General features: G+C 53.7%; 2 protein-coding genes across 4 annotated transcripts; one reads left to right on the forward strand and one right to left on the reverse strand.

The window, feature by feature from the left end:
* Window positions 1-6,631: 6,631 nt before the first annotated feature.
* On the forward strand, window positions 6,632-15,180 carry RACGAP1 (Rac GTPase activating protein 1). 3 transcript variants are annotated; one of them, XM_059871914.1, is made up of 17 exons: window positions 6,632-6,696; window positions 7,789-7,877; window positions 8,395-8,597; window positions 8,953-9,089; window positions 9,290-9,359; window positions 9,571-9,624; window positions 10,355-10,432; window positions 10,551-10,668; window positions 10,810-10,937; window positions 11,359-11,523; window positions 12,204-12,299; window positions 12,494-12,692; window positions 12,953-13,058; window positions 13,316-13,448; window positions 13,533-13,668; window positions 13,902-14,010; window positions 14,301-15,180. In XM_059871914.1, the coding sequence occupies exons 2-17, from the start codon at window positions 7,793-7,795 to the stop codon at window positions 14,374-14,376; spliced, it is 1,893 nt and encodes a 630-aa protein (XP_059727897.1). In that variant the 5' UTR covers window positions 6,632-6,696; window positions 7,789-7,792; the 3' UTR covers window positions 14,377-15,180. The 3 variants fall into 3 exon arrangements, with proteins under 3 accessions (XP_059727897.1, XP_059727896.1, XP_059727898.1); XM_059871913.1 differs by having other exon boundaries at window positions 6,643-6,730; XM_059871915.1 differs by having other exon boundaries at window positions 6,674-6,730; window positions 11,359-11,508.
* Window positions 15,181-15,991: 811 nt separating this feature from the next.
* Window positions 15,992-19,001, reverse strand: LOC132340793 (interferon-induced protein with tetratricopeptide repeats 1-like). The gene is made up of 2 exons (XM_059871893.1): window positions 18,837-19,001; window positions 15,992-18,005 (listed from the first exon to the last, which is right to left on the reverse strand). The coding sequence occupies exons 1-2, from the start codon at window positions 18,854-18,856 to the stop codon at window positions 16,706-16,708; spliced, it is 1,320 nt and encodes a 439-aa protein (XP_059727876.1). The 5' UTR covers window positions 18,857-19,001; the 3' UTR covers window positions 15,992-16,705.
* Between the last annotated feature and the right edge of the window lie 8,442 nt (window positions 19,002-27,443).

Raw genomic sequence — 27,443 nt, forward strand, 5'->3', positions numbered from 1 at the left:
CAAACCCCCTCAGACTGACCTGGAGCTCTGTGGTTAGGGGGGCTCTATCCATCCCTTCCCTGGGTTTTTCCGGGCTGTGTCCCCCGGGGCAGATTCACAGGGTGGCTGGAAGTGCCGAGCAGTGTCTGCTCTCCCCAGGAGCTGTGCCTCTGACTGTGCTAAACGTGACTGTCCCGAGGGCAGAGCATCGCCTGCCTTTGTCTCACTGCTGAGGGAAACTAGGAGAGAAAGAGCAGCAGCTCCTCGGTTTAAAAGTGAGTTTTAACTGGGCTTGAAAGACCACAGACCCCTTACCTGGAGCCTCTGGGCCGGCTCTGCCCCGTCCCCCAGCCCTGCAATGTCTCATCGGGGACACAAGGGACTTTCCAGTGGAAATGCCTGCCCGGAGGCAGTGCTCAGCTCAGGCAGCCCGAGGACATGGATGCACTGGTTTGCCCTCTTGGTGCTTCTGCTCTGCTCCCCATCAGCTGAGCTAATAAAGTTTGGACTCGTTAAATCCACAAATGGTTTCAAAGTCGATTGCCCTGGGCTGGCTGGCAGCTCCCGCCCACCCCTCCCCTCGCTCTGCCGGGGAGATAAGGATGGCAGTGGCTTTAATTCCTCACTTAGGCATCGACTGCCAATTCTCCTGCCGGTCACCCTTGATAAATATTGCACAAAGATTTGGCGGCCAGCGTGCCAGAGATAAAGGTCCAGTCCCACCAGATCTCCTTCCTCTGTGCCTTTTGTCTCGTTATGTGTCCAATTTGTTGAACAACCCACCTGCTGCAAGAGGCTCTTCCCATCCTCGCTGCTGCCTGGGATTATTGCTAAACCTCTGCGTGAGCCTCCAGCCTGGCCTGGGAGCTGAGGGCTGGGGAGAGGCGCTGTCATTTCCAGGCCTTGAGCTGTCATTGATCGGGGATCAATAGCGGAGCTGCCTTGGCTCAGCTCTCCAGGCCTGGCAGGATCCTCTCTGCTGGCGTCACGGGGGGCCGAGGGGCTGCCGTGTCAGCTGGGAGCCCATCCCTGGCAGCAGAGCCCAAACCAGGATTTGGGGATGCTCCTGTGCAGCAAACCTACAAAAGAGAGTGTGCCTGGGGTTCTGGCAGGGTTTAGCCTTGCTAAAAATCCCCCTTTGCACCTGGGAGCTGGGTGAGCAGGGTGTGGGGTGCCAGGAGCGGGGCGGTGTCGCTGGAGCTGTGTCACCGTGCTGTGTCTTGCCCCATCTGGGTTTGCTGGAACTGCCTCCCCCAGCTCAGAAACCCCCAAGGGTCTGAAAGCTGCTGTTGGGGGTGCACAAATATTTTAGGGAGATGCAGCACCGATGGAGCTGCTCAGGGGATGGGGTCATGGCGCAGGGAAGGTGCCCGGTGCTGCTGGTCTCTGCAGGATCATGCAAACAGCCCTGATGCTGCAGCTCCTGCCCAAGCCTCAAATTTCAGGGCTGCTGGAGGTACACAGGCAGAGGCCATTGATTGGAGTGGAGAGGGAGAAACAGGAGGGAAGGTCTCAAAGAAACCTGAGTATAGATCTGGTTGGCGGCATGTCAGAGCTGATACCCCCGCTTTGCATCCTCATCCTGAGTGTTGTCTCCCTTATGAGAAGCTCAAATTAAAGAAGAGATGAGTGCTGCTGAGGTCTGGATGTCTTTGAGCTCAATGTGGCACATAAGTCTGTTATCCCTGCTGGAAGAGCAGCTGTCCCAGGCAGATTCAGGTGCTATTTAGCTTCCAGGTCTCTGGACTCTGCAGCTTGGCAGTGGCTCTGAAAACATGGCTTGATCACTATCGTTTCTAAATCCATGAGAAATGTCATCTGAAGTGCAACAAATAACGGTCTGATTATCTGCTGGATCCTAATGCTACTCCCTGGAGATAACAAGCTGCAATTTTCCCCCTGGGCCATACAATAATCGCCCCAATTACTCCCAAGCAGTGGTTATTAAACTCATGGCACCGCTTTCGTTTACAAAGCAAAAATCATTAAGCAGGTGTGTGTGTGTGTGTGTGTGTGTGTGTGTTTGCTGTTTGGCTGGGAGTGACCAAGGCTCTTCTCGCTTTGTTCTGGGAGAGGAACTCTTGGTGGCTGTGGAAAACCTTGCTGGCTTTCCCGCTCTGTGTGGCACAGTTCTGTCAAGAGCCTCCGGATGATCGACCAAATAAAATGCAGTTGGTGTCTGTTAATGCTGGGCTTGGTGTCCCGGAGGATGTAACCTCTATCCAAGTAGAACGTGGAGGGATTTAGGGAGATAGCGTGGTTGGCAGAGCTGGGATGTGATGGGCATTCCAAACACAGCCCGGGCCTGGCAGGAGCGGGCGTGCTGCTGTGCCAGGCTGGGTTGCAGGGGGAACTGCGGGGTGACACCGGTGTCCCACGCCAGCACAGGCTGTGGGGTGTCACCCACAGCTCCATCAGCCTCCAGCAGAGGGGACAAGGTCCCCTTACCTTTGTCCCAGCAAGACCCAGGCTGTCAGCGAGGTTTGACGTGGCTCTGCACACAAACACACGGTGGCTCGCTCGGACACGGAGCTTCCAGCTGCTCAGGGAGGAGAAGAGAGCGAGCAGAGGGAGGGATGACCAGGACAGGGAGGCAGGCTGGTGAATTATGCATGACTCCAGGAGGGGAGCGTTATCTGCAGGGACAAAGGCCTGTGCCAGCAGCCCGGCTCCGCGGTACCTGTGCCTTCCTCCGCCCGCGCTTTATCTCCGCTCCCAGCTTGTAATTCAGCCCAAATATCAGAGGAAGCTGCAAGATTAATTTTCTCTGTTTGCATGGCAAAGGAGAGGGGACACGCTCTCACTCCCGACTCCCAGCTGGTTAATCCTCCACCAAGACCTGCCCAAGGAAAAGGCAAAAATTTATCAGTGTTGGCAAGTCGCTGGCGTGGGGAGGGTTGTGGGAGCCCGGGGCCCCCATGAGCAGGTTGTGGGCACTCACAGCAGGCTTCCTGTGTGGCTAGGGCTTGGGGGGCACTAAGGAAACGCAAACCCCTTCCTCCTCCCCAGCATTCGGGTCCAGAGGAGGGTGTGGGCTTGGGAGAGCCGGACTCAGAGAGTCCCTCCGGCGTGGGAGCGTTCGCGGCTGTGAGTCGCTCAAATATTTAAGGGATGACAACTGTATTAATACAAAAACTAGATAAAGATCCCTTGAGTTTAAAGACAGAACCATCAGCTCAGCTCTTATTTTCCAGCCCTCTCCCTCAGCTTGCTCCCCGGCTTAAATGAAATCATAAATATCGGCCCACAAAGGTCCTTTGTCACCGCACGCAGCTCCCGGCGACAAGAGGTCATTCATTAAAAGCCAGATGAAGGCAATAGAGACTCCCTTTGTTTTTTAAGGAGTTCAGGATGAGGCCGTGGCTTCTCTGCTCACATTAATGCACCGTTCATGGCGGGTCTGGCTCACCCCATCCAAGTGATCTTCACTCTGAAGTGGACAAAAGAAACATCCTGGGTTCTCTCAGGTGGGACATCCCAGATGAACCTGGTTTGTTGTCAGACTGATGGCAAAACCAGGACCCCTTTGGCCCCCTCCTCACAGCCCCCCTGGGCCCATCACCCCCTCCTCACAGCCCCCCTGGGCCCATCACCCCCTCCTCACAGCCCCCCTGGGCTCATCACCCCCTCCTCCCAGCCCCCCTGGGCTCATCACCCCCTCCTCACAGCCCCCCTGGGCTCATCATCACCCCCTCCTCACAGCCCCCTGGGCTCATCACCCCCTCCTCAGAGACCCCCTGGGCTCATCATCCCCTCCTCACAGCCCCCCCTGAGCCCATCACCCCCTCCTCACAGCCCCCCTGGGCTCATCACCCCCTCCTCACAGCCCCCCTGGGCTCATCACCCCCTCCTCACAGCCCCCCTGGGCTCATCACCCCCTCCTCAGAGACCCCCTGGGCTCATCACCCCCTCCTCACAGCCCCCTGGGCCCATCACCCCCTCCTCACAGCCCCCCTGGGCTCATCACCCCCTCCTCACAGCCCCCCTGGGCCCATCACCCCCTCCTCACAGCCCCCCTGGGCTCATCACCCCCTCCTCACAGCCCCGTGGGTGATGCTCTGGCCACATTTGGCCCTGCTGAGGGATGGCCCAGGCCCTGCAGCTCCCACCCAGCACATGAGCCTGATGCCATCTGCCGGCCTCTGGCTCTGGCCAGCCAGCAGAAATCAGAAATTAATTCCCTGAGAGGTCCATCTCCCTCTGGCTAAACCCCGGCTGCCCTCCCTGCTCAGCCTGATGGATTTTTTCCTCACACTACTGAACAGCTCCTTTTAACCCCCCTGCTGTATGAATGCACCTAAGAGGTTTTTTCTCCCTTTTTGTCCCTGGAGAAAGGTTGCTCTCCTTGGCTCCCCTCGCCTTTTTATTTTTTGAATGACTGTTTATGAAGACCATCGTGATCTAACTGGTTTTGGATTAAAAGGAACTTAATAAAGGTTTCCCCTGAGCACAAGGCTGCACAAATGGGTTTGCAATTGCAGAGTTAATTACAGGAGCTGGGCAGAGCAGTCGGTGTTTGCAAAGCTCCACCAGAGGACCAGGCTGGCAGGGAGAGCTCTGGCTTTGCTCTTCGCTCTCACTCTCAGGCTCTGGGGCAGTTTCCTTCCATCTTCCCCCGGAGATGGAGGAGCGGGGTCACCAGGGATGTCACTGGGATCGGCCCCCGGCCTGGTGACATCCTGGTGACACCCTGGTGACATCCCAGGGCCGCTCTCTGGGGTCGGCCAGTGCTGCCCATGAGGGGTCTGGGGGGGCTGCAGGAGGAGAAGGGGCTGAAGACCAGCGAGGCTGAGGGAGGAGCTGCAGGAGAATTTCTGCTGCCTGAGAATGTGAAGTGCTTCCGCCAGTAATCGCCGGAATCATCAAATTAGCATAAATTCTATTAACGGTTTCCCAGATGAGACATTTCAAGGCTTCTCCCCCCCTTTTCCTGACACAAACAAAAAGAGAATATAATTACTTTGCCATAAAGCAGCTCCTGAAAAGGCCCTCAGCCCTTCTGCCTTTCTCCTCCCGTGGAACAAAGCTGCAAATGAAAGGTGCTGCTGACCTCGGTGCTCGCACCATTCATCAGCCCGGGAGGAGAAAAGAGACTCCGCGATGGTTTCAGAGCCTGGGGCCGAGCAGGAGCCCGTTTGCCAGGTCCCCACCCCAGGTGGGGGCTCTGAGGAGCTTTTGGGGTGCTCAGACCCTCCTGGCTCAGAGGAGGGTTTGGGAGAGCACGTATGGAGGAACTGTGATCTGTGTAGCAAGGCCAGCACCTCCTGCAGCCACTCACATCCCCTGAAACTGTGCTTTGTTATTGGCAGGGACTGCAGGTGACACCTGGAAAGAGAACAGAATTTGCTTGTGAGCAAAAGCCTCCCCAACTCCTCAGCAGACACTAAAACAACTCGCCTGCCTGCAAACACGGCCTGCCAATGGAGGCATCTTAGCTGAGGAGATTTAATTACAGGCAGGAGCTGCAGGAGGCCCGGGCTGCCTCCAAAACAGCTGAGCCCCCTCTCAGATTGGGGATGGACCTGCACAAGAGGCTCTCGCAGAGCCAGGTGTAGCTTTCAGCCTCCAACTTCCTCCCAGACAGGGCAAACTGGGCTTTTGGGTCATTTCCTGTACTGCAAGGTAATATATCAAGGTCAGAACCTTTCTCTCACTTGGCCAGGGGCTCAGAGGACGAGTTGTGTCTCTTCTAGCCCTCAGTTCCCCTATAAATCTAGATAATTTTGCCTCTCTTCTTCAAGGAAGCCTCAGTAATGTTTACTTTTCCACAGATCTTGAGGCCTTTTATGATCTATTACGAATTAATTATTATTAAGGTAAAACAAACTATATACCCTAAATAAAGAAGCTCCAACAAAGCAGCTGGATGATGAGAGCAATCTGCTTTATGAACTCCCCTTTCCACTGCGCAATTTTCAGCATTTAGTTCCGCTTTCTAATTGCTAATATCCATTCTTCAATTACCCGCTGTTTTGTTTCAGATTTAAAAGATTAAAGCACGGTGTTATTTTATGATTATGTGAATTCCCTTTGTGTAACTGTTAGGTTTGGGTTTTATCCGTTTGCATATTAAACGCCTGCACAGGGAAGACTCGTATGTGGCTTGAAATGGGTTTTGCCTTTGGCACAAGTTGCCGGCTGTTACTCAAATCAATGTTTGAAGACGAAAAGCAGGCGAGGCATCGTATTTCTCGAGTGACAGCACTCCATAAACAGCCTCGCAGTGAATTTCAACTCTCCCCGACTGCACCCAGCCCCTCGCATGGACCCTCTGCAGAACCAGCGCGGGGGGCTCAGGCCCACACGAGCCCTGTGCCAATGGCTTTGCTGGACACAGCCACCAGGTTTGGCCTGAGAAGGGCTTTTCCTGCCCAGAACAGCCCTCTGGAGCGGCGGACGAGGAGCACGCCCAGCCCGGAGGGTCCCGGGCCCTCCCGGCGTCCCCGTTGCTAAGCAACGCGTGGCTCCAGCCGCCAGCAGCAAAGATGGCGCCCGGGCGGCTTCGGCGCGCGCTCTGCCCCGGCCCCGCCGAGCAGGCAGGCCGCGCCCTCAGCAGACATGGCGCCGGGATGGCTTCAGGAGCGCGCTGAGCGCAGCCAATGAGAGGCCGGGAGCGGCGAGCCGGGGCGCGCGGGGATTGGCTGGCGGCGCGGATTCAAACCGGAGCGCGGGGCCGTTGGGGCTGCGCGCGCCGCTGGGGCCGGAGTCGCGGCCCAGGTGAGGGGACCCGAGGGGAGCCCGGGGGGCTCGGGTGAGTGCGGGGCCGGGCTGGGAGGAACCGGGGGCTCAGGGGGGTGCGGGGAGACCTGAGGGCTGAGGGGAACGGACCCCGGACCCGCCCAGGCCCCTTCCACCCCGCTGGCGTCGGAGCCCCGGTCGCCCGGCTCTGATGGCGCTCCACGGGCCGGGCTGGTCCCTGCGGCCTCCCGGCCTCGGGGGTCGCGGTGGGCGCGGGGATGGAGATGCTGGTGCTGGTAATTGAGGCACCGAGCTGGGCGTGCCCCGTGCGGTGAGTTCGCACGATAAGGGCAGAGCTCTTCCACACCTCGCAATGCAATTAATAGAGACAGTATCGAGGTATCGGTGTGCCCGTGAAGTCTGCACCTGTGGGACAGGTACCTCAAAGCCTTCTGTGTGGGCGGGTTGCTCCCTGCTGGCTCCCAGGCCAGCTCATGTCCCTGCCCTGCCTGCCCCAGCCACCTCTCGCACTCGTGAAGTCATTTCTGTCTTGCTGAGCTGGAGACTTTCCCCTTCGCTGCCTCTGTTTATGCCGTTGTTGCTGCTGTTTGAGAGAAATGTGCTGACTGCTTGAATTTTAACAGCTATTTGCAGGAGGAGCTGTAAGTTAAAATGCAGCTAAATTTAAAACTGTATTAAAATTCTCCAGAATGCTGCTCCTATTTTTATCTTACAAAGTGCTGAAAACTTGCAGGTTTTTAGTGGCCTAGATAGTACCAAGTTATTTGTAGACAGGGCACGGGCTGTATCCTTTCGGAAGGGAAGGACTTGGGATCCCTCATCTTGCCTTGGGTTCTGTGCCATGCTGAGGGATAGTGGAAGCACTAAGATGGGCAGATCTGCCTCTCTCCAAGGCTCTGTTATCCATAAACTCTGCAGGGCTGTGGATTTTCATTCCCAATGAGAAAAAGTAGATGCATATATAAAACATGAGTTTTGCTGGTGCAGCTTTTCAAACTCCCCTGAAAGCATTTCAGCCAGTGACTCTGGTTCTCTTTCCTTTGGGCTGGTTTCTGCTCGGAGTGGGGAGGGAAGGGCTGGGCTGCTTGTTTAGCTGTGGCTTTTTGGCAGGAGGATGGAGATTGCCATGGTGAACCTGCGGGGTCTGTTCGAGCAGCTCACACGCCAGGCCGAGCTCCTGAGCGAAGGAAACGAGTGCCGTGAGTTTTGTTCCTGAAAAATCTGCTGAAGATGCTAAAACCAGTCTGATCTGGGTTTTTCCTTTGTGGAGAAACATCAAGTCCCAGCTGAATTTCTGTGCAGGGCCATGTTCTGCTTGTAGCAGACTGGCTTTGTCTCGTGTTCCAGCTCTTCTGGCTGGTGCTGACAGGCAGGGCTTGGTATGAGAAATGGAAGAGCTCGTGGGCATCTCTTGTGTGGCTGGGCTGGCCCAAAGGCTGGTTCTCCATGCCTCGGTTGGGAGCTGGTTGGGCATCAGGAGGAAGAATTTCTTCCTGGAAAGAGCACTCAGGGATTGGAGGGGTCTGCCCAGGGAGTGCCCATCCCGGAGGGATCCAAGGAATGACTGGAGGTGGCACTCCGTGCTCTGGGCTGGGTGACAAGGTGGGAATGGGGTCTTTTCCAACCTCAGGAATCCTAGGATTCAGTGTGAACAGATACCTGCTGTCAGCTACTCCTCTGCTTGCCCAGCTAAGACTTCATGTGTTCTCTCCCCAGAGTTTATTCAGTTAGCCAAGAACTTTGAGGAGAACCGGAGGAAATGGCAGAAAACGGAGCAGGAGCTCGGCAGGTACAAAGATCTCCTGATGAAGACGGAAGCTGAGCGCAGTGCCCTGGATGTGAAGCTGAAACACGCCCGCAATCAGGTGGATGTGGAGATCAAACGGAGGCAAAAAGCTGAAATGGACTGTGAGAAGCTGGTGAGTAATTCCTGTGTTACCCATCAGCTCTTGAGAGTGTGGAGACAAGGCGATAAAACTGCATTGATCAGTGGCAAAGAAGGACTGGTACTCGTGGGGAGGAAAGGAAAAATAAAAAGCAGGGAATTGGCTAGGCTCCTTGGAGCAGCCTTCTGCTTTGATCTGGGAAAGGAGACTGGCTGCTGATGGAGCTGAGCTGCCATTACCTGTCTGAGCTGCCATTACCTGCCTGCAGCCATTAGCAGTCCACTGACACAAGTTCCGAGAGCTTATCTCCGGTATCTCAAGCACTGGGTCGGGTCTTACAGTAATTAAACACAGTGTATCCAGCTGCTGATGTTATCTGTGCTCACAGGAGCGCCAAATCCAGCTGATTCGGGAGCTGCTCATGTGTGATGCCTCCGGCAGCATCCAGCTCAGCGAGGAGCAGAAGTCTGTCCTCGCCTTCCTGAACAGGCCACAGGCTTCTGTGGGAAGTGCAGGCAACAAAAGGTAGGGAAGCAGCGTTTTATCTGAGGTGTCAGGCATCAATCCAGCTGTCTGCCCCTGTGACACATTCCTCACCCATGTCAACAGTTCCCCTTTTTGTTCCACTTTAAAATACGGCTCCTCTGAGTCAGTGGGATTGTTCTGGAACCGTGACTGACTGAAAGCCAAACTGATACAAGCTTCTTCTAATTTTTGTTTCTTAGGCTGTCTACAATAGATGAATCTGGCTCAATTCTGTCAGACATCAGCTTTGACAAGAGCGATGACTCACTGGTAATGTAACTCCGTTTCTGAAGTTCTCCTCCCCTGTAAAGCCCGAGGGGAGGGAGTTATCTCCAGAGACCCTTTGTGTTTGGATTACTGGCATATTAACCTGGCTGAGCTGATTAGCATTTCCCGAGTGTGCTGTTGGCTAAAATTTGATGAAAGCCCTGGCCAGGGGCTGTGTGCTGTTTACCATTAACCAGTGCCGTCTTTCCCCCAGGACTGGGATTCCTCGGTGGTGAAAGCTGTCAGGCTGAAGAGGAGAGAGAAGCGGGTATTGTTCAATTGTTCCTGTCACATAGTTTCCTTTGTTCCCCCTGGCTGCCACAATGCCACCATCTGTCACCTCACAGCCACCTGTAGTGACCTCTGAGCCACTAAACACAGTCAGACCTCGAATGGCTGTGCTGCTGCTGTGCGGGTTTAGATTGAAATTTAGGTCTGATGTTGTTGTTTGGGTACTGAAGATGAGCGGAGTTCTGTATATCCTGGGTTTTTACAGTCTGGGGTTTGCAAGAAAACACTTGGAGATTATTATCAACTCCCAGATTAGGGGGAAATGATGTAGGAAGTTAGCATTTTTCTATTCTGTAAAGGAGCTTGTGCCCGTTCTGCTTTAATCTGCAGAAGATACAGGTGGGAAAGAGCCTGAAACCATCACCTAGTGGAGCTGGGATTGGTCTGGGAGTCTGTGACTTGCTTAGTTGTTGGTTTTTGTGTGTGTAGCTTGTGGGTTTGTTGGGGCTTTTTTGCTCTCCTTTCTTGAGTGGGTTACTTTTTTTTCTGATCTGAATTATAAAGTTGGCTAGGAAAATGATTTGAAAGAGGTTCCCTAATTCTTCCTGGCACCTCTAAGGTTGCCATGAAACAGAGGCTCCCCTGAAGGACTTGTCTGCACACACCACAGGTGTGTGAAGTGTTCAGTCCTTCCAGTCATCCTGGGCCAGTGTAATGCCACGTGAGCAGCATTCCTGCTTTGAGACAAGGATGTGCTCTCTTTTCAGCGCTCTTCCAGGCAGTTTGCTGAAGGCCCCCCAGCTCCTCAGAAGAAATCCAGATCCATTAGCAACACAGCAGACCAGGTATGGTGGTCGCAGGTGGGTTTGTGTACACCTGGCCACAGGTCCTGCCGGTCTCCAGGGTGGCTGGAACTCCTGTGTTCTGTCAGCACTGCTGCCACTGGTGTATGTGTCATTCCAGGCTAATGAATCCATAGTAGCAAAAACCACTGTGATGGTCCCCAACGATGGTGGCCCCATTGAAGCCATTTCTACCATCCAGACTGTGCCTTACCCTCGGAGGAGCCGCAGGAAGAGCGGTAGGTGTAACATCCCCATCCTGTCCTGGCACAGCTACACAGGTATCCTGAAATGTTCCTTATTCCTTCCAGGATCTGGGAGCTGCCCATGCATTTTGGGGCCAGAGGGTGATTCCAGCCTCCTCTTCTTGTGTCTTCCAGGTCCTTTGCAGCCCTGGAGCAGTGAGTCCAGCATAGGCAGTAAGCAGCTGGAGTCCAAGGAGAGCGATGGCTCCAGCACCCCCCAGCACAACGGGGGAGTGAGGCTGCACGACTTTGTTTCAAAGACGGTGGGTCTGCAGGCAGGAGGAGATGGAAAAGCATCTCCTTCCATCTTGGAATGAGTGTGATAAGAGGCTGCCAGCTGTGTCAAGGGAGGTTTAGGCTGGATATTGGAAGAAAGTTCTTCTCCCAAAGGGAGATCATGCACTGAACTGGGGATGGGCATGGCCCTAAGGCTGCCAGAGCTCCAGGAGGGTTTGGACAATGCTCCCAGGATGCACAGGGTGGGGTTGTAGGGGTGTCTGTGCAAGGCCAGGAGCTGCACTGATGATCTCTGTGGCTCCCTTCCAATTCAGGCTATTCCATGATTCGGCTCAGGTCAGTATGACCTGTACCAGATATGTGGATCAGAGACCTGTTATCAGTTTAACTCCTGCTGAGTTACTGCACTACACTAACCTCTCCCGTCTGTGTGCTCTGCATCACCAGGTTATCAAGCCAGAATCGTGTGTCCCGTGTGGAAAGAGAGTCAAGTTTGGGAAGATCTCTCTGAAGTGCAGAGACTGCCGGGTGGTGGCTCACCCCGAGTGCCGGGAGCGCTGCCCCCTGCCCTGCATCCCCACGCTGACGGGCACGCCGGTGCGCATCGGGGAGGTGGGTCCGTGCCCGGGGCTGGGGCTGGCACCCGAGGGGCCTCCCTGCCTCGGGCCTGGCACCCGAGGGGCCTCCCTGCCTCGGGCCTGGCACCCGAGGGGCCTCCCTGCCTCGGGGCTGGCACCCGAGGGGCCTCCCTGCCTCGGGGCTGGGGCCCGAGGGGCCTCCCTGCCTCGGGCCTGGGGCTGGCACCCGAGGGGCCTCCCTGCCTCGGGGCTGGCACCCAAGGGGCCTCCCTGCCTCGGGGCTGGCACCCGAGGGGCCTCCCTGCCTCGGGCCTGGCACCCGAGGGGCCTCCCTGCCTCGGGCCTGGGGCTGGCCACCAGAGGGGCCTCCCTGCCTTGGGACTTGCTCAGCTCCAAGGCTGCTTTCCCCAGCAAAGCTCCTGTTGCTCAGAGCTGCATAATGACATGCAGATGAGCTCGCTAATGCATCATTGCACAAGCAGGGAGGGGGTGTAGGGGTGTGATGGTAGGAGGGCGTTGAGTGGGGAAGGTGGCAGCTCTGGGCAGGCGATGCAGCGTTGTGCTGATGGATGTGATGTTTCTTCATCAGTCCTGAGAAGAGCAACAATTCTTGTTTTCAGACCATAGATCTTGCTGTGAATTCCTGAGAGAGTATTTTCCATGTCTTGGTGACTGAATCCATCTTTTTTTTTTACTTTCCTTTCTGCCTTTTAGGGCACCTTGATGGATTTTGTCCCTTCTACTCCTCCAATGATCCCTTCCATCATCGTGCACTGTGTTAATGAGATTGAGCAACGAGGGCTGCATGAGGTAAGAAGAAAATGAGGTGTGAAACAGTGCCAGTGAAATGGGTTGTGGTGTTAGGGAAGCAAATTGTTAACCCAAATATCCCTTATTTATGGTGTGCATTGTGCTGCTTAGTGGGTGGCTCAGGTGTGGGGAGAAGGTGGGGATGGAAGAAAGCCAGTTGACCTCCTCCTCTGAGCCAAGCTTTGTGCCAACAGACAGGCATTTACCGCATCTCTGGCTGTGACAAGACTGTGAGGGAGCTGAAGGAGAAGTTTCTCAGAGCAAAGAGCATTCCTTTGCTCAGTAAGGTGGACGATATCCACGCCATCTGTGGCCTTCTCAAGGACTTCCTGCGCAGCCTGAAAGAGCCCCTGCTCACTTTCCGGTTAAACAAGACTTTCATGGAAGCTGCAGGTGAGGAATTGCTGTGTGACATCTCCAGCTCTTTCCTGAGGCTCAGCAAAACTTATGGTTTTGCTGTCAAGTGAGCCAGCAGCCCGTGGTGCTCTGTGGAGCCCTTGTGCCTGAGTTCTAGTTGGGCAGGATACAAGATTATTAGCAAACCTTGAGAAGTTTCTGGCTTCTTTAGTTCTCAGGGTAGCTGTTGCTGTGAGGGGAATATTGCAGCTTCTGGGAGCACTTTTTTAGGTCTAAATATTATTTTTTCCTGTTAGAAATCCCGGATGAGGATAACAGCATCGCTGCTATGTACCAAGCAGTTGGAGAACTTCCTCAGGCCAACAGGGACACCTTAGCTTTCCTCATGGTCCACCTGCAGAGGTACATTCTGATGGACAGGGGGGCTGGAACCAGGTGATCTTGAAGGTCCCTCCCATCCCAAACCATTCTGTGACTTGGAAGGGGAAGGGTACCCCACTGGTGCTTTTTCTGATTGGGTCTGGTTACTGCTTGTGAGCATGAACTCTTCATTCTGGAACAAACCTGCTCGCTCAGAGCCCAGGTGTGTGTGGGACTGGGGACTTGGATCACAAGTGAAGGGGGAAAGCTACATCCTTTCTTAATTGCTTTTAATGCAGGGTGGCTCAGAGCCCAGACACTAAAATGGACATCTCCAACTTGGCCAAAGTCTTTGGCCCCACCATAGTCGCCCACGCGGTTCCAGACCCTGACCCCATGACCCTGCTGCAAGACACGAAGCGTCAGCCCAAGGCAGGACAAACGTGGTGATTGTCTCTCTCCCAAGCCAAGCCATTCCACGATTCTGTGGTCAGTGACTCCCAGGTGTCTCTGTAGGTGGTGGAGCGACTCCTGCTGCTGCCCATGGACTACTGGAGCCAGCTGATGATGGTGGAGCAGGAGAACATTGACCCGGCACACGTGATTGAGAACACCAACGCCTATTCCACTCCACGGACCCCTGAGGTCCAAGGTAATCCTGCCTTCTGCTCTGTTACTAAAAACAGCAACCCTCAATCCACACAGCCTGGGAGGCTCTCAGAGCCAGCAACTTCTCACTTCACAGAGGCAGAGGGAAAAGCAAAGCGTGCCAGGAAATGCCAGATTTGTCTAGTGCTTTTCACAGATGCCAGGGAAAGCCTGATGTTCCCTGCATGGCAGAGAAACCTTCAGCTGTCCCCACACTGTGCTGCTCTCTTTTGGCAGTGAGCATCCTGGGGCCTCTCACCACCCCAGAGCACCAGCTCTCCAAGACACCCTCGTCCAGCTCCCTGTCCCAGAGGGTCCGCTCCACCTTCAGCAAGACCACCCCCAAGTGAGTGCCAGGGCGTGCTGTCATGCCATGTTTGGGATGACTGCAGGGGATTTTGGGTGCTCTAGGAGAGCTGAGACATTTGGGGGCACTTACTACTCAGTGAGCCCTCCCTTAATCTGTGCTGTGGCGGGAGCAGCAGGTTTGGGTAACAAGCATCCTCTCATGGCAGGGAGAGGAACATTGTTTGGGAGGTGGGTGAGATTTGGGTGAATGTTCCCTGGAAATGGGAGAGTGTTGAACCTTTATGTCCGGAATTCCAAACTGATATTCTTGTGTTTCTCTTGAATTAGATTTGGGAGCAAAAGCAAGTCAACAACCCAGTTTGGGCATCAGGGTAACTTCTTTGCCTCTCCTATGCTGAAGTGAAGACCTGGGAGTTGGTCTTGTCCTGGCATTTGCACACCAATGCTCACAAGTAGAAGAAATGCAGGTTGTCTCTGTGGCCCCTGCCAGCTTATATGAAATAATGTTTTGCCTTTTATCTTTCTGCTTAACTGAGACTTTTAATGGGATTTTATAGTGCAATTTATTTTTATTATCTAATGCTGTGCTGAATGTAGTACTGGTGAAGACAGTAACAAGCAGGATTTGTTTAGTGTTAATCATTAAAAAAACTCTAGAGAACTGGCTTTTTCACTAACATCTGTTTTTCTCCCTGTGTGAAATAGAGCAGTCACAAAATGAGGGTCAGTTGGATGGGGTTTTCAGGACTGTAGGATGTTCTTGGCACAGCAGTGTCTGAACTTTGTCAGAATCGAGGCTTTCCATCAGCACGGTCTGTCCCACCTGGCTGGTGGTGCAGCTGGAATCCTGAGGATGGCAGTGTTGGACTGGGCTGGTGGGCAAAAGCCTCTCTTCAATGAACTGCCCGAGGGACTGTGGCTCCTCTAAAGGAGCATTGCTGGTACTGAGTTTGCAGGGGGAATTCCACAGAGGAGGGTGTAGATGCAAAGCCAAAGGATTCCTGGGCAGCCCAAAGGAATTGTGCTGCTCATGCTGGTGAGGGGAGGGGGTGGGAGTCCTGCTTTCCCAGGTCAGGATCTGGGACCTTGCCCAGTGCTGTGTGAAGACACCTGTGCAACACACAGAGTTTATCAAGTGGCTGTTTTTACTGAGCTTTGGGAAACTGTCCTGGCTGTGCAGTTCAGTAAATCCTGATGTTTTACACAACCCACAGTTCTGTGTTCTCTGGCTCGTGGCTTTAACTTGTGTATTTTCACCAGGCATGTGTGGCCTCACTGGAGGCTGAGGGGCTGCTCTCTGCCCTGAGGACTGATCCCAGCCAGCTTTGCTGCTGGGGGCAGGATCCTGCCCTGGGCTCTGGCTCCTGGCTCCAGGGGACGGCGGAGGATGGCAGGTTTGGTCCCCACTGTCGTGCTGGGAGGTGAAATAGCCATGGGTAGGAGTGCTGGCCTGGCATGTTTCTCTCTCTCCCCTTGTGAGGTCTGGGGGTGAAGTGTTTGCTCAGTGGTGCTGACCCAGTGCTGGGGCCCCCGAGCAAGGGGGTGTTTCTGGCCCTGGGTTCTCAGACACACCAGGTGTGCAAGAGAGGGGCACTAAGGTGTGTTTTCCTTGCCCTGATTCTGGTTCTGGGCACACCTGGTCCTTTCCTGGAGCATCTTCTCCCAGACTAGGTCCTTGTCTGTTCCTCACTGGAGCAGAAACACGGCCACTGCTGGTGGGACCTGCTGGGGGACATCTGCCCTGGTCCCTGTGGCACTGCTCTGTGGGGACAGGGAGCTTTGGGGACGTCTGAGGAAGCCACCCCCACTCAGGCACTGCTGGGCACAAAGGTGACCCTGGCAGTGCTTGGGCAGGTGACTGGGATGGGGGGTGCCTGCCTGTCCCTGCAGGTAAGGCCACAAATTCCAAGTGGGAAGGGCCTGGGGGATGGAGAGTGAGAACAGTGAGGAGAGGGTGGATCTTTGGCATTCCATGCTCTGGATGCTTTAGGCTGCAAGAAGACACCAGCAAGAAGAAATCATGCAGAGAAATATTTATTAATCAAAGATTTTTAAAAGCCTCAGTTTAGCTCCAGAAACAGGGATGAAAATATTACTCCTGGTGGGAACCAGTACAAAAAAGCTCCTGGTTTATGTCCAGGCAGGGGCAGGCATGTGTGTGCTTCTGAGGATTAATGCAGATAAAATCACCCCTGTGGGCTCCTTAATCAACAGCATTTCATGCATTTGGACAGGCCAGTGACCATCTGTGTCCTGCACAGAAGGACTTCACCCTCATCATGGCTCCTCACTGATCTTGTGGAGGAATTCACCTGGTTCATTGCAAATGGTAGAATTCTTATCATTAACGAGTTGATTTCTCACATTGCCCTAATCAGCATTTGATTCTGGTCAGTGGCAGCTCCAAGGGAGAGATGCAGGTCCACACCTGCAGAAGATTGGGCTCAGACCCTCTAAGACAAATTCTTCCCTCTTGTTTTTGTTTTCATTCCCTCTGGGAGCAGCAGCTCACAGCAGCATGTGGAAGGTCTGGGCTCTTGGTTACCCACGGCTGGGCCTGGATTTGAGGCTGAGCAATGGGACGGCGTGAGGAGCTGACAGAACCACCAGGTCCACGTGAGGGATGGGCCTGCTGTGCAGAGCCAGACAGTCCTTTTGGCCTTTAGCCTTGGGAAAAGTCATGCCAAATTCTCTGTGTGGGCTGGGGTGATCCTCATCCTCTAAACCTAGTGCTACACGCTCCCTGGGTAGTGCTGGTCGGCCTCTTGGAGGAAGTGGTAGATGGCGTTGGCAGCCCTGGTGTCACCCTTCCACTTGTAGGCCTGAGCCATCTTCAGCAGCCTGCGCCCACAGTCCCTCCTGTGGTCTGTCTGCACGGGAATTTTGTAGCATTCCATGAACTTGGCTTTTGCCTTCTCCTGGGATCCTCCTCGGTAGAGGAAGTACTTTCCCCACGAGAGACTCAGGGCTTGCTGGCATCTGAGGCTCAGGGTGTCGATTTTCTTCTGCAGCTCCATGTAGATCTCTTTTTCCTTTGCTGGGTCTCTCACACCAATGAACTCTGCCAGCTGCAGCTTGGCAAGTGTCAGGTCAAGGTCTGGATGTGTCTGAACAATTTGCTGGAGGTCCTTGATGGCTTTACAGCGTATCTTATTCTTGTCTTCCTCCTTTGCTTTGAGCCACTGTTGCTTGTAGCAGTTGGCCAAGGCCTGGTAGAGGAGGTGGTAACCTGGGGCCTGCTGCAGGCCTTGCTGGATGATCCCAAAGGCTTGCTCAGTCGACCGTGGCATCCAGAACAAAGCTGATAGTTTGAGGACCTCGGGGTCAGAGCTTTTCTCTGCACATTCTTTAACTAAGCCAATTGACTTTTTCCCATCTACTTTTTCAAGTAGCCTGGCCAAATATATTTTGGCTCTGTAGTTATCTGGCTGCTCGTTGACGATTCTTTCCAACTGGATTCTGGCTTCTCTTTCAATATCAGCTTGCCAGAAGAAACTCCAGGAGGAATGGAGAGCCATTGCAAGCCCAGTGCGGAAGGAGCTGTTCTCTGGTTCCAGCATCAAGGCCGTGTGGAAGCACTCCCTTGCCCGCTCCCCGTTTCGGGTTCTGATCGCCAGCAGGGACCAGCCCTTGAGGGCCTGGGTGTGCGCGATAAGCCGCACGTCCCAGGGAGTTGGGCACAGCTCCCAAAGCTGTCTCAGGCAGGTTTCAGCCTCCTGGTAGGAGCCCTGGAGGTAGTGAACCCAAGCATAATTCCCGTAGATGATCAAAGAGCCAGCAGCGGATGCTGGCTGCTCCTCTTCCGTGTGTTCCTCAGCAGCTCTGAGGCTCTGCAGAGCTTCCTCACTCTGCTTGTTCAGCTGGTGCAGGTAGGCCTGGAGCGCCAGGAGGGCCACCTTGTTCTTGTGGGCCGTGTGCTTGATATCAACATCCAGCTTCTGCAGGAGATGCTGAGGGCTGCAAGATTCAACACTCAACATCCAGGTGAAGTGGCACTGAAGGGCATCCAGCTTCTCCTTCAGCTGCTCCTTGCTACAAAGAGGAAATGGTGTTATTGCAGGGTGCATGCTGGGATGCCCGCACAGAGCAGGAGAAGAGGAAGGGAGGTGGAGGAGGAGAAGATTCTCCAGTTGCTCAATGCATCCCTTGCAGTCAGGCTACTAAAGAACCTGCAAATCCTTGTTCCAATCAGCCCATTTCCAGGGAGATCTCTGTGAGCCTTCCCATTGGAGAACAGCAAGCCAGGAGTGGAGTCACCAGGGCTCCCTCACCCGAGGCAAAAGCCCTGGGATGGGCTGCAGAAAGGGAGAGTAGAGCCAGCCCCACCCACACAGTGAAAGCTTCTTCACCTTCTGTGGGGTTGTGTCTTCAGCTGAAGGGTGAAGAAATGGCTCAGAAAAGAGCCCAGCAAGGTAAGGAAATGTTAGACTGGAGTGTCTCTTCCATGAGGAAAGGCTGAGAGAGCTGAGACTGTTCAGCCTAGAGAAGAGAAGGCTCAGAAGCATCTTAGAGCTGTAGAAATACCTGAAAGGAGGGTGCAAAGCAGTGCCAGGCTTTTTTAGTGGTGCCCAGTGCCAGGGCAAAAAGGGCACAAATGAGCCCAGGAAGCTCCATCTGGACATCAGGAAAATTAACTGTGAGAAGAAGAGAGGCCTTGCACATTTTTCCTGGACAGGTTGTGCAGTCTCCACCCTCAGAGAGACTCCAAAGCTGTCTGGATGCAGCACCTTGGACAAGGTGACTTTCAGGGGCCCTTTCCAGCCCTAACCATGGTGAGGTTCTGAGCAGGATGCGGAGCTGAGCCTTGTCCCCCTCACCCTGGGGCTGTGGGAGCTGGGACAAGAAGGGATGCTGTGCACTCACCTCAGTTTTCCTGCGGCCATGGTGTCACTGTCGAGGGACAAGGGCTTGGCTGCACCTCTTCCACCCAGCAGCAGATCCTGGGCAGGACGTCTCTAACCTGGAGACTCAGCCTTAAACAGGAAAGCTCTCTCCTGGGTGGAGTCAGATGAAACCACTTGCCAAGGATGAAACGAAACAGGAAGAGCTTAAACCAAAAATGAAAGTATTCTCTTCCTATCTGGAAGTTTTCCACTCCCCTTCATAAAACAGTACTGGGGTCTGGAAAGACAAGCAAGGGAACCCTGTGGTCAGAGCAGCAGGGCCTGGGCTCCCACCTGGGGAAAAGGACTTTGGTGTACAGCTTTTAGCAAGTACCTGGTGTAAGGAGATGGAGGATCCATCAGGATGGAAAGGTGACATCACCATCATCAGTGATGAGCCAAAGGCTCCTTTGACTCTGCAGGACTTTGTCCCCAGAGCTTGTTTGGATCTGCCCTGGCATTTTTGCTGGAGTTTCTCACAGAAACTGCCCAGCAAAAAGGGGATGGAAATTGCAGTTGCGCAGTTCCGTGTGAGAAACAGGAGTGCACCTGGGAAAACCCCAAAAAATCCTTCCCCAGGGAGGAGGAAGTGCTGAGAGAGCACAGGATGCTGAGCTGGAGATGGCCCCAGGGCTATCAGCAACTCACCACAGAAAAAATCCAGGTAAAATGCAGGGCACGTGGTATGTCTGGGTGTCATGGGGGATTGTAGCCCTGGGAAGAAAGATTCCAGTAGAGAGAATAGCAGAAAATACATTTTAAAATAAGTAGCCTCAAGTAAACTCTAAACGGAGAAGGAAGAAACCACCAGCCTCAGAATCACATTCCTCCCAGCCAAGAAGAAAAAACCCATCACTGTTTCCCCCTCAGGATGCTGATGAGTCACTGCAGCAGCGCAAAGGAAGGAGGAGAATTTACTGCTGGAGGAGCAGGGAAAATGCTTTTATCCCCTGTTTATTTTTTTCTATTGCTGACAACCTTGAATAGAAAATGAGTAATCTGGCTATTAGTGTTAGCACTGCTGGATGAACAATGAGTGATTGCTCGATCTTGATTAGGCAGAAGCATTAATTAGACAACGGGTAACATCTAATTCTTGAATCTTCACATCAGCATCTTCTTTCAGCATCTTTCTGTGTATTTGGGCCTGACCAAGCTGCTGCTCTCTTGCCTGGGGTGGCCAGGATGGGGCTGTGTGAGCTGCATGCTGGGCAGAGGTTTTGTCTCCCTGGGCTGGGGCAGCACTGGCAGGATGGAGGAGAAAATTCAGTGCTCCAATCCCTCAGGCCTTGACAACAGTTCTTGGCTACTTCTGCTAATATTAGGGCTGGTTTGAGGATGATTACAGTTCTGTGCAACAGCTATTAATATCATACAAAGCTTGGATGGAAGTCAAAAATAACAGCAAATGAGAAAACTACCAACCAGCAGCCAAATAGGAAGTACAGGCAGGGCTTGGTGTTGTGGAAGATAAATGGTGGGAAGGAAAAGCAAAAGAGCTGCAATGAGATGCAGAGGAAAAAATAACACAAATATTTTTGTTGGTGGTTTGAAAACAGTCCTTGGCTTCAAAATGTTCTGTTACATCAAATAACACTGATCGAATTCTGAGCTGGTTGAAAGGAAATCCTGGTTTATTTGTCCAGAAAAGCACCTGTTTGTTACACAGCTCCTTCAGCTGGTTCTGGGCCACAGGGAAGGGGCTCTGAACCACCAGAGCGAGCTGCAACGTGGAGCAGGACTGGGAAAGACAGAACCTGGAAAAGCTGTTCTGCAAAGAGTGCCTGCGGCCTTGGGAATCTTCAAGAAGCTTCCAGAAGCTCCATCTCAGTAGCCAAGACCAGAACTAAAAATACTTTGAGGTGTGGCTGCAGCATTTCCCTGACACAGTCCTGGCTGAACTTCTGTTGATTGTCTCTGACTTCCTGGCTGGCATTCAGGTCCAGGTGAGGCTGCTATGAGTAAGAGGACAGGTGACAACAAGGGGATTTCTGTTTGTCTCAGGTTCTACTGCACCTTTTCAGCTCCCATTGGCTGTGCTGCTCCCACGGGGAGTGCAACGCCCCCGGGGAAAGAAGGTGGCAAGAGCAGACTTTAAACCTTTTGTGTCTTTAACCTTGCACAGAGGTGTTTAATTCGTGGCTCTGTACAAATCCCTGGCTGAAAACCTGGGGTCTCCACCTGCCTGGGAACTTGGGGAGAGAATCCTTTGCTCTCGAGGTGCTGCAGGCCTGGCGCAGGTGCCCAGAGCAGCTCTGGCTGTCCCTGGGTCCCGGGGAGTGTCCACGGCCAGGCTGGACGGGGCTGGGAGGACCCTGGGCCGGTGGAACTGGGTGATTTTTAGGTCCCTTCCAAAGCAAACCTTTCTATGACCTCGGTAGTTTTGATGAGACCAAAACAGGTGCTGTATCTCCCAGAAAGGGGCTCAGGAGCTCCAGAAATGCCCGTTCCCCCCGGCCGAGGACAGTCCCTCCCGAGCGCAGCGGCTGCCGCGGGAGCCGGGGCCAGCAGATGGCAGAGGCTCCCCACGGATGGTGCTGCTGGGCTGTGCAGCGCCCTTCTCTCGCCAGCCTGGGAAAAAGAGCGATGCTTTTCACCACTTTCAGATTCCTGCCGCGCAGCTGGATTCTTTTTAAACAATATTCCCAATCCCCTCCCCTTTATTTGGATGAAAATATCCATATTTGGGAAAGTGGTGGTTTGCCTTTGGTGAAAACAGAGCAGGACCTTAGAGAGCTGCCTGGGGAAGGTGTTCATCCTCCTGAGCAGAGCAGGGCCCAAGGGAAGGACTGGGCAGCGTTTAAAATGAAAAAGGAAATCTTTTTAATGCAATATAGGCAGAAACTGTGAAACCCATCTTGTTGCCTCAGCACAATATTTGCTCTCCTTGTTTCCAAACGCTTTGGGTGTGCAGCCTCTGTGCACCCCCTGCTTCTTCCTCACTCCAGCAGTGGTGCTTGGATCCGCTGGTTCCTCTGGACAAAGGGGGCCTGGACTTTCTGCCTTGCCCACACCTGAGTGCTGGGTGACCACCAGAGCCTGGATTTGCTGCCCTGGGGTGGCACAGGGAGCTCTGGCTGGAGCTGGCAGGGAACAGCTGCACTCCAGACACTCCTGGTTCCCCCAAGCCTGACAGGGGATGCTGGTGATGCTTTTCTCTCCTGGGCAGCCACTCAAGCAGAAATTGGAGCTGTTGTGCATTTCGAAGCCTTTCAAGCGCCTTCCGGAAGCTCCTTTCTCTCCTGAATTAATCCATCTCCAAAACCGTGGCTGCCTGTTTACAGCTGGGTGAGGTCACTGCAGAGCCTTGATCAGCACGGAGAAACGATTCCAGGGAGCAGAGCCCCGATGATAGCGAGGGCTTCAGTTAACTGCCCCCAGCTCCTGGCCAGCCCCAGCCCCAGGGTGTGTCTGAGGGGCTGCGAGGCACTGAGATACCAACGGCCTGCCCTGGCTGCTGGGGAGGGCAGCTTATCTCCCAGAGCAAAGCCTTCCCTGCTATCAGCACCCCAGAGACACTCAACTGTCTTCCAACTGCTCTGATGGGGCGATAAACCCGGAGCATTTGCTGCCCAGCCAGGCTGGGAAGCTCCAGGGGCTCATCTGGGGCGGGGAGAGCAGCAGCACCCTGGTGGGGAGCACTGGGAGAGACTGGGATGCTGAGAGCTCTTAACTCCCCCTCTGCATCCAGCTTCTGCCCTGTGAGGGGCTGCAGCCTTCACCCCAGCTGAGAGCCAGGAAAAGTGCAGGAAATTCAAAAGGGAACGTTCAAAAAAAGGCAGTGAAGATCCAGGAGGAATTTCTTCATGGAAAGGGGGGTCAGGCATTGGGAGGGGCTGGTCTCCTGGAGGTGTCCAGGGAATGCCTGGACGTGGCACTCAGTGCTCTGGTGGGGTGACAAGGTGGGGATCAGGCACAGCTTGGTCTCAGAGGGCTTTTCCAATCTGAATGATTCAGGGGTTCTGTGTGAAAGGCTGGAAGTGGCTCCTGCAGCTCCCCTTGGAGCAGTCCCTGAATCCAGACACCCCTCGAGGGTGTCAGTCAGCATTGTGGTTTTGTTTGGGAACGTCCAGGACCTGCTCAGCCATTCCAGGGGAGTGGGAATGGTTCAGCTCAGAGCACAGTGAGGGCACAGAGAGAGCAACCACTCTGTTTTACTCTTTCTTTGTTGTTTACTTATTTATGAGGAGGTTTATTTATTTGTTTATTTATGAGGAGGTGGCCAGGCCCACCAGGAGAGGGTACAAGAGAATCCAGGGGATTTTTGGTGGTGTTAACTAATGAAAGCCAGAGCACGAGGGAAAATCAGAATTTCTGATTCCAGCAGCAGAGGCATGTGGCCCTGCTCTCATGGCATAAAAGCAATGAAAATTGCCGTGTTCAGATTTGATCAGATTGCAGCAGCAGCAGTTCTCACTGGCAATTAGCAGAGGAGTTTCTGAGTGTGGAAGGAATCCGTGGGTCTCAGTCATTCTCCAGACAAGGAGCTGGTGGAGGGTAACGCCAAGAAGGCTGAAATGTCAAAACTTCAAAGGGTGGTGGATCAGAGAGAAATCTCAAAGTAGTAAGGAAGAAACAAGGTGGAGATGCACCGGAATTCAGAGTGCACTTTCAGGAGATTTGGGTAAGAGTAAATTCACTCAGCAGGTGCCAGAAAGCCAAGAAGGGAACCTTAACCCAGAGAGGGTGGAAAATAGTCGAGGAAGAATGCCAAGAGTATCTCTTAAAGCAGAGGCTGAAGATCAGAGAGAAGGATGCGCTGTTGGGAGTGGGAGAACAGCGGAACAAGCACTCAAACGCGTTGTTTGTCAGCACCACAGAGAACGAGAAACTGCAACGGTAATTGGGCAGGATCCAGCCATCCCAAGCGAAGATAATTGAGCTAATTTACATCTGCAACCATGTTCTGAGCACTGTGCTCCCAGAAGAGGCTGTAAATACATAAAGTTTTATGGCTTTTGATACTGTTCCACATGGCCCACGAGAGAGAGAGAGAAACGCTGGGATAAAACCAGCCCAGAGCCAAGCCAGGGCTGTGACAAGCCCTGCTCAGGGGACAGCTGTCTGGGGTTTCCCTGCAGAGCAGAAGGGAAGAAGTGAACTGTGGTTTTGAGAGCTTAAAGAATTGGATCAGGAGTGGTGGAACAGTCCTGGATTGGGCAGGAGAATGTTTACTTCTCACCCCTCTTGGTGGAGGCTTCTGTAGATAGCGTGGAAAGGAAGGTAATTTTAATTGCCGTGAAATTAATAATTGCTCTCCCAACCAGGGATGGAGCCTGGGGATTTCTGCAGAGAGATCCTGAAAAATCCCTGCTCCCTCAAATGCTGTGTTTCTCTTGGGCTGCTGCTCTCCGAAATGGCAGCGCTCCCTCCTGAGAAGGATTTCACCTTTGCCAGAGTCCCAAACAAGAGATTACATGATGTGATTTCCTGTGCGAGCAGGACTGGCTTTAACGACCCACTGAACCTCTCGGCCTTGGAAGCTGAGGTTTGTTTTCTTGAGCTTTAGCTTGGCACCAACCCAGCAAAGCCTTTGTCTCCTAACTTTTATCTAAACACACGCACAAAGAACGGGGAGAATAAAAACATGCGGAGTCTTCCAGAAAGAGAAAACAAACTCTGTCTCTCTCTCCCTAATTCTGAGTCTTCCTCCATCAGCTTTCAGGAAATAAAGGGACAGAGGTGAGCTGTTTTCTCTAAACTATAATTTCCCCCCAGTGAGACCGCAGCTCCCTGCTCACTCCTCTGTCAAGCGGAGCTGGAGGTGGTTATTTCTCACCCAGGCACGTCTAACAGCCTCATCCATTTTTTTCTCCTGGCTTTTTCACCTCTTTTTCAGCTCAGAGCACCTGAAGCTCTGAGAAGGCTGTCAGAGCCTTCCTGAGTGGTTTATTTTTAGCAGCACGAGCACGCTCCAGGCCCTGGGGAATGCTGTGAGTGGTGTAGAAACACTCGAAAATACCAAACTCCCCCTTTTCCACCCAAGTGAGCTCTTAAACCTGCCCAGACTTTCTAATGGCTTCATCCAATCTGTGCGGTCGTATTTCATTCCAGGGGGTTCTGTTTGATGTTGCAGCCCTGAGATGTTTCTCCCTGTGTAAATGTTTATCAGGTCCCTGGACTCCCTCTCTCTGAAGCACCGAAATCCTGAAACCTCTTCCCTGAGAGCCCAGGACGAGTCCCCTGGCCCGGGGCTGGCCCTGACCCGTGCAAGGAGAGCCCCTGATTGTTTTCCCAGCCAGCCTTCCTGGGGAGCAGCTCCTGAGCCCCTCGCTCTGAGGCTCTGCCGTGCGGCCACTTCATCATTTCATCCTTTCATCCGGAGTGGAACTCGGCAGCCAAGCAGAATTTCCTCTGAGCTGCAGATAAGCAGATCCTGCTGATAGGGAGGCCCTGCTCAGGCTGCCCCTGGGGTTCCAGCTTTGAGAAAAGCCCCGAGGGCTGAAGGGGAAGGAAGTGTTTGATGCTGTGGACATAAGAGACGAAGAGGAAAACAAGACCCAGGGATGCACCAGCCTTAAACGCATTCCCTGAGCTGCCAGGGAGGGCATCCCAAAGCAGCCACGGAGCTGCAGCCAGGCAAAGGCTTCCTAAGCCCGTGCTTGGTGAGAACTCCTCAGGAGCTGGCAACAAAGACCCAGCTCATCGTGCAGGAAGCCTCAATCAGCCGTGGAGAAAGAGGATCACGTATTGAAAAATCAAGTTGTCTTTGTGAACAACATGAATGATCAGATTACAGAAAGCAAATCCCTGAAAAAAACCAATTCCAGGCTCTTCACTGAGGGCTCAGAGCGCAGCTGAGTGCTGAGACATGAAACGTGTCAGGGCACGCACAGCATCGCTTCTTAGAAATCACAGCTCCTCTCAGCATCAGCAGAATTCAAAAATGCAATAATTTCCACCTCCAGAGAGCAGAGGGAAACGGCACCCAGGGTTATCGGAAAGATGGAGCAGGATGACAAAGCTGTGGTCAAACCCAGCAGAAGATACTTTTAGTCAGACTGGCCCTTGAAAGAAAATCTTAGAAAAATCAATAACAAATCAAGGCCAGCCAAAATCGATAGCAAATCAGGGCCAAACAGATCAAGGACTTCTGGAGAAGCACTCCCTAACTTCAGGCAGATCCATCTGTGCCCCAGCAACACGAACTAATGGAGGGCAGAGAAACACGGGCAAAAATTACACCATGACTGTAAATGCACAGATTGGAGGGAAAAAGTGTGATCCAGGGGTCCCAGGGCACGGGAGAGAGACTGAGTGTGGAAAACCCCCACTCTGGGGCCACCTCTGGCAGGTGATGACTGGGCAGAGCATCCAGGAACAGACTTGGTCAGAGAGAGACAGACCAGGACACGGGTCTGCAGCTCAGGGACCTCGAACCCCAGGTCCTGCTGTGTCCTGGTGGGATGGGAACTCCTCGTGGAGGGTCCCTGGTGGTGGGCACGCCACCCCAGCCGAGGGGACAGAGGGACACCCACGTCCCCATCCCGGGAAAGGTGTCACAGCCCTGCCCACGCCTCCCAGGAGCTGCCTGCAGATGGTGCTCCAGCCAATTTTCTGGGATTTGAAAGGATTTGATTGTGCCACAGATGGCTTTTCTGGGCTCAGTGGTAAGGAAGGAGGGTGGCCCGTGCTCAGCCCTTGCAGGGAGCCTTCGGCTGCCTCTGCCAAGCTCTTCCTCGCTGTGGGCAGCTCCTCATTCCCAGCAGCTCCTCATTCCCAGCTCATGCACTGGGAGCCCCCGAGGCTGGCCAGGAATGAGTCACGAGCAAGGTCCCCGTAGGAAAGGAGAATTATGGATTCATAACCTTGACTGTTCTGGGTAGGAAAGGTTTATTTGTGCAGTTTGCTTTATAAATAACCCAGAAAGCAGCAGCTTTGTTTTTCATGGTCTCAGACTCGGCGTGGAGGAGCCTCATCCCAGCCCTGCTCTGGGCCCTGGAGTGCTGGCCAGGGAGAGCAGGGCCTGTGTTTGTCCAGTGACTCAGAATGCAAAACTCACCACGAGATAAGGCCAAGGAACAGGTCCGTGGCTCTGTGGCTGTGGGACAGCACTGAGGACCCCCCTGCTCCTCTGGCCCTGGGGTCTCACCAATTATCCCCCATCCCTTCTGGGGATCCCATGGAGCCTCCTCGTGATTCTGGCTGTGCTGTGTCTCGAGGAGGAAAGGGTTAAAAAGAAACAGGAGCAATTTAGTGGAGAAAGGAAAGATTTGAGGTCAAAGAGCAAAGTGTTCCCAGAGGGATTCAGGGAGGGAACCTGTGGAGTCACCAAAGAGAGGACTCCAGGGAGAAACTGAAATCCTGAGGGGGAAATTACCCCTGTGCAGGCAGGGTTAAGCCTGGCACTGTGAATCTGCCAGCTGGGACGATGCTGCAGCAGCCTGCTCAGCAGGGCTGAGGGATCAGGGGTGTTGTACCAGGGCAGGGTTAAGCCTGGCACTGTGAATCTGCCAGCTGGGACGATGCTGCAGCAGCCTGCTCAGCAGGGCTGAGGGATCAGGGGTGTTGTACCAGGGCAGGGTTAAGCCTGGCACTGTGAATCTGCCAGCTGGGACGATGCTGCAGCAGCCTGCTCAGCAGGGCT

This window comes from Haemorhous mexicanus, chromosome 33, assembly GCF_027477595.1.
Source record: "Haemorhous mexicanus isolate bHaeMex1 chromosome 33, bHaeMex1.pri, whole genome shotgun sequence".
Taxonomy (NCBI): Eukaryota; Metazoa; Chordata; class Aves; order Passeriformes; family Fringillidae; genus Haemorhous; species Haemorhous mexicanus.

Excerpts from the sequence above, each read along its gene's own strand:
- RACGAP1 (XM_059871914.1), top strand. The coding sequence starts at position 7,793 with ATGGAGATTGCCATGGTGAACCTGCGGGGTCTGTTCGAGCAGCTCACA. Across the intron at positions 10,938-11,358 it reads ACGACTTTGTTTCAAAGACG|GTTATCAAGCCAGAATCGTG; the intron begins GTGGGTCTGCAG and ends CTGCATCACCAG. Across the intron at positions 13,059-13,315 it reads CTCATGGTCCACCTGCAGAG|GGTGGCTCAGAGCCCAGACA; the intron begins GTACATTCTGAT and ends CTTTTAATGCAG.
- LOC132340793 (XM_059871893.1), bottom strand. The coding sequence starts at position 18,856 with ATGGCCGCAGGAAAACTGAG. Across the intron at positions 18,006-18,836 it reads ATGGCCGCAGGAAAACTGAG|CAAGGAGCAGCTGAAGGAGA; the intron begins GTGAGTGCACAG and ends TCCTCTTTGTAG.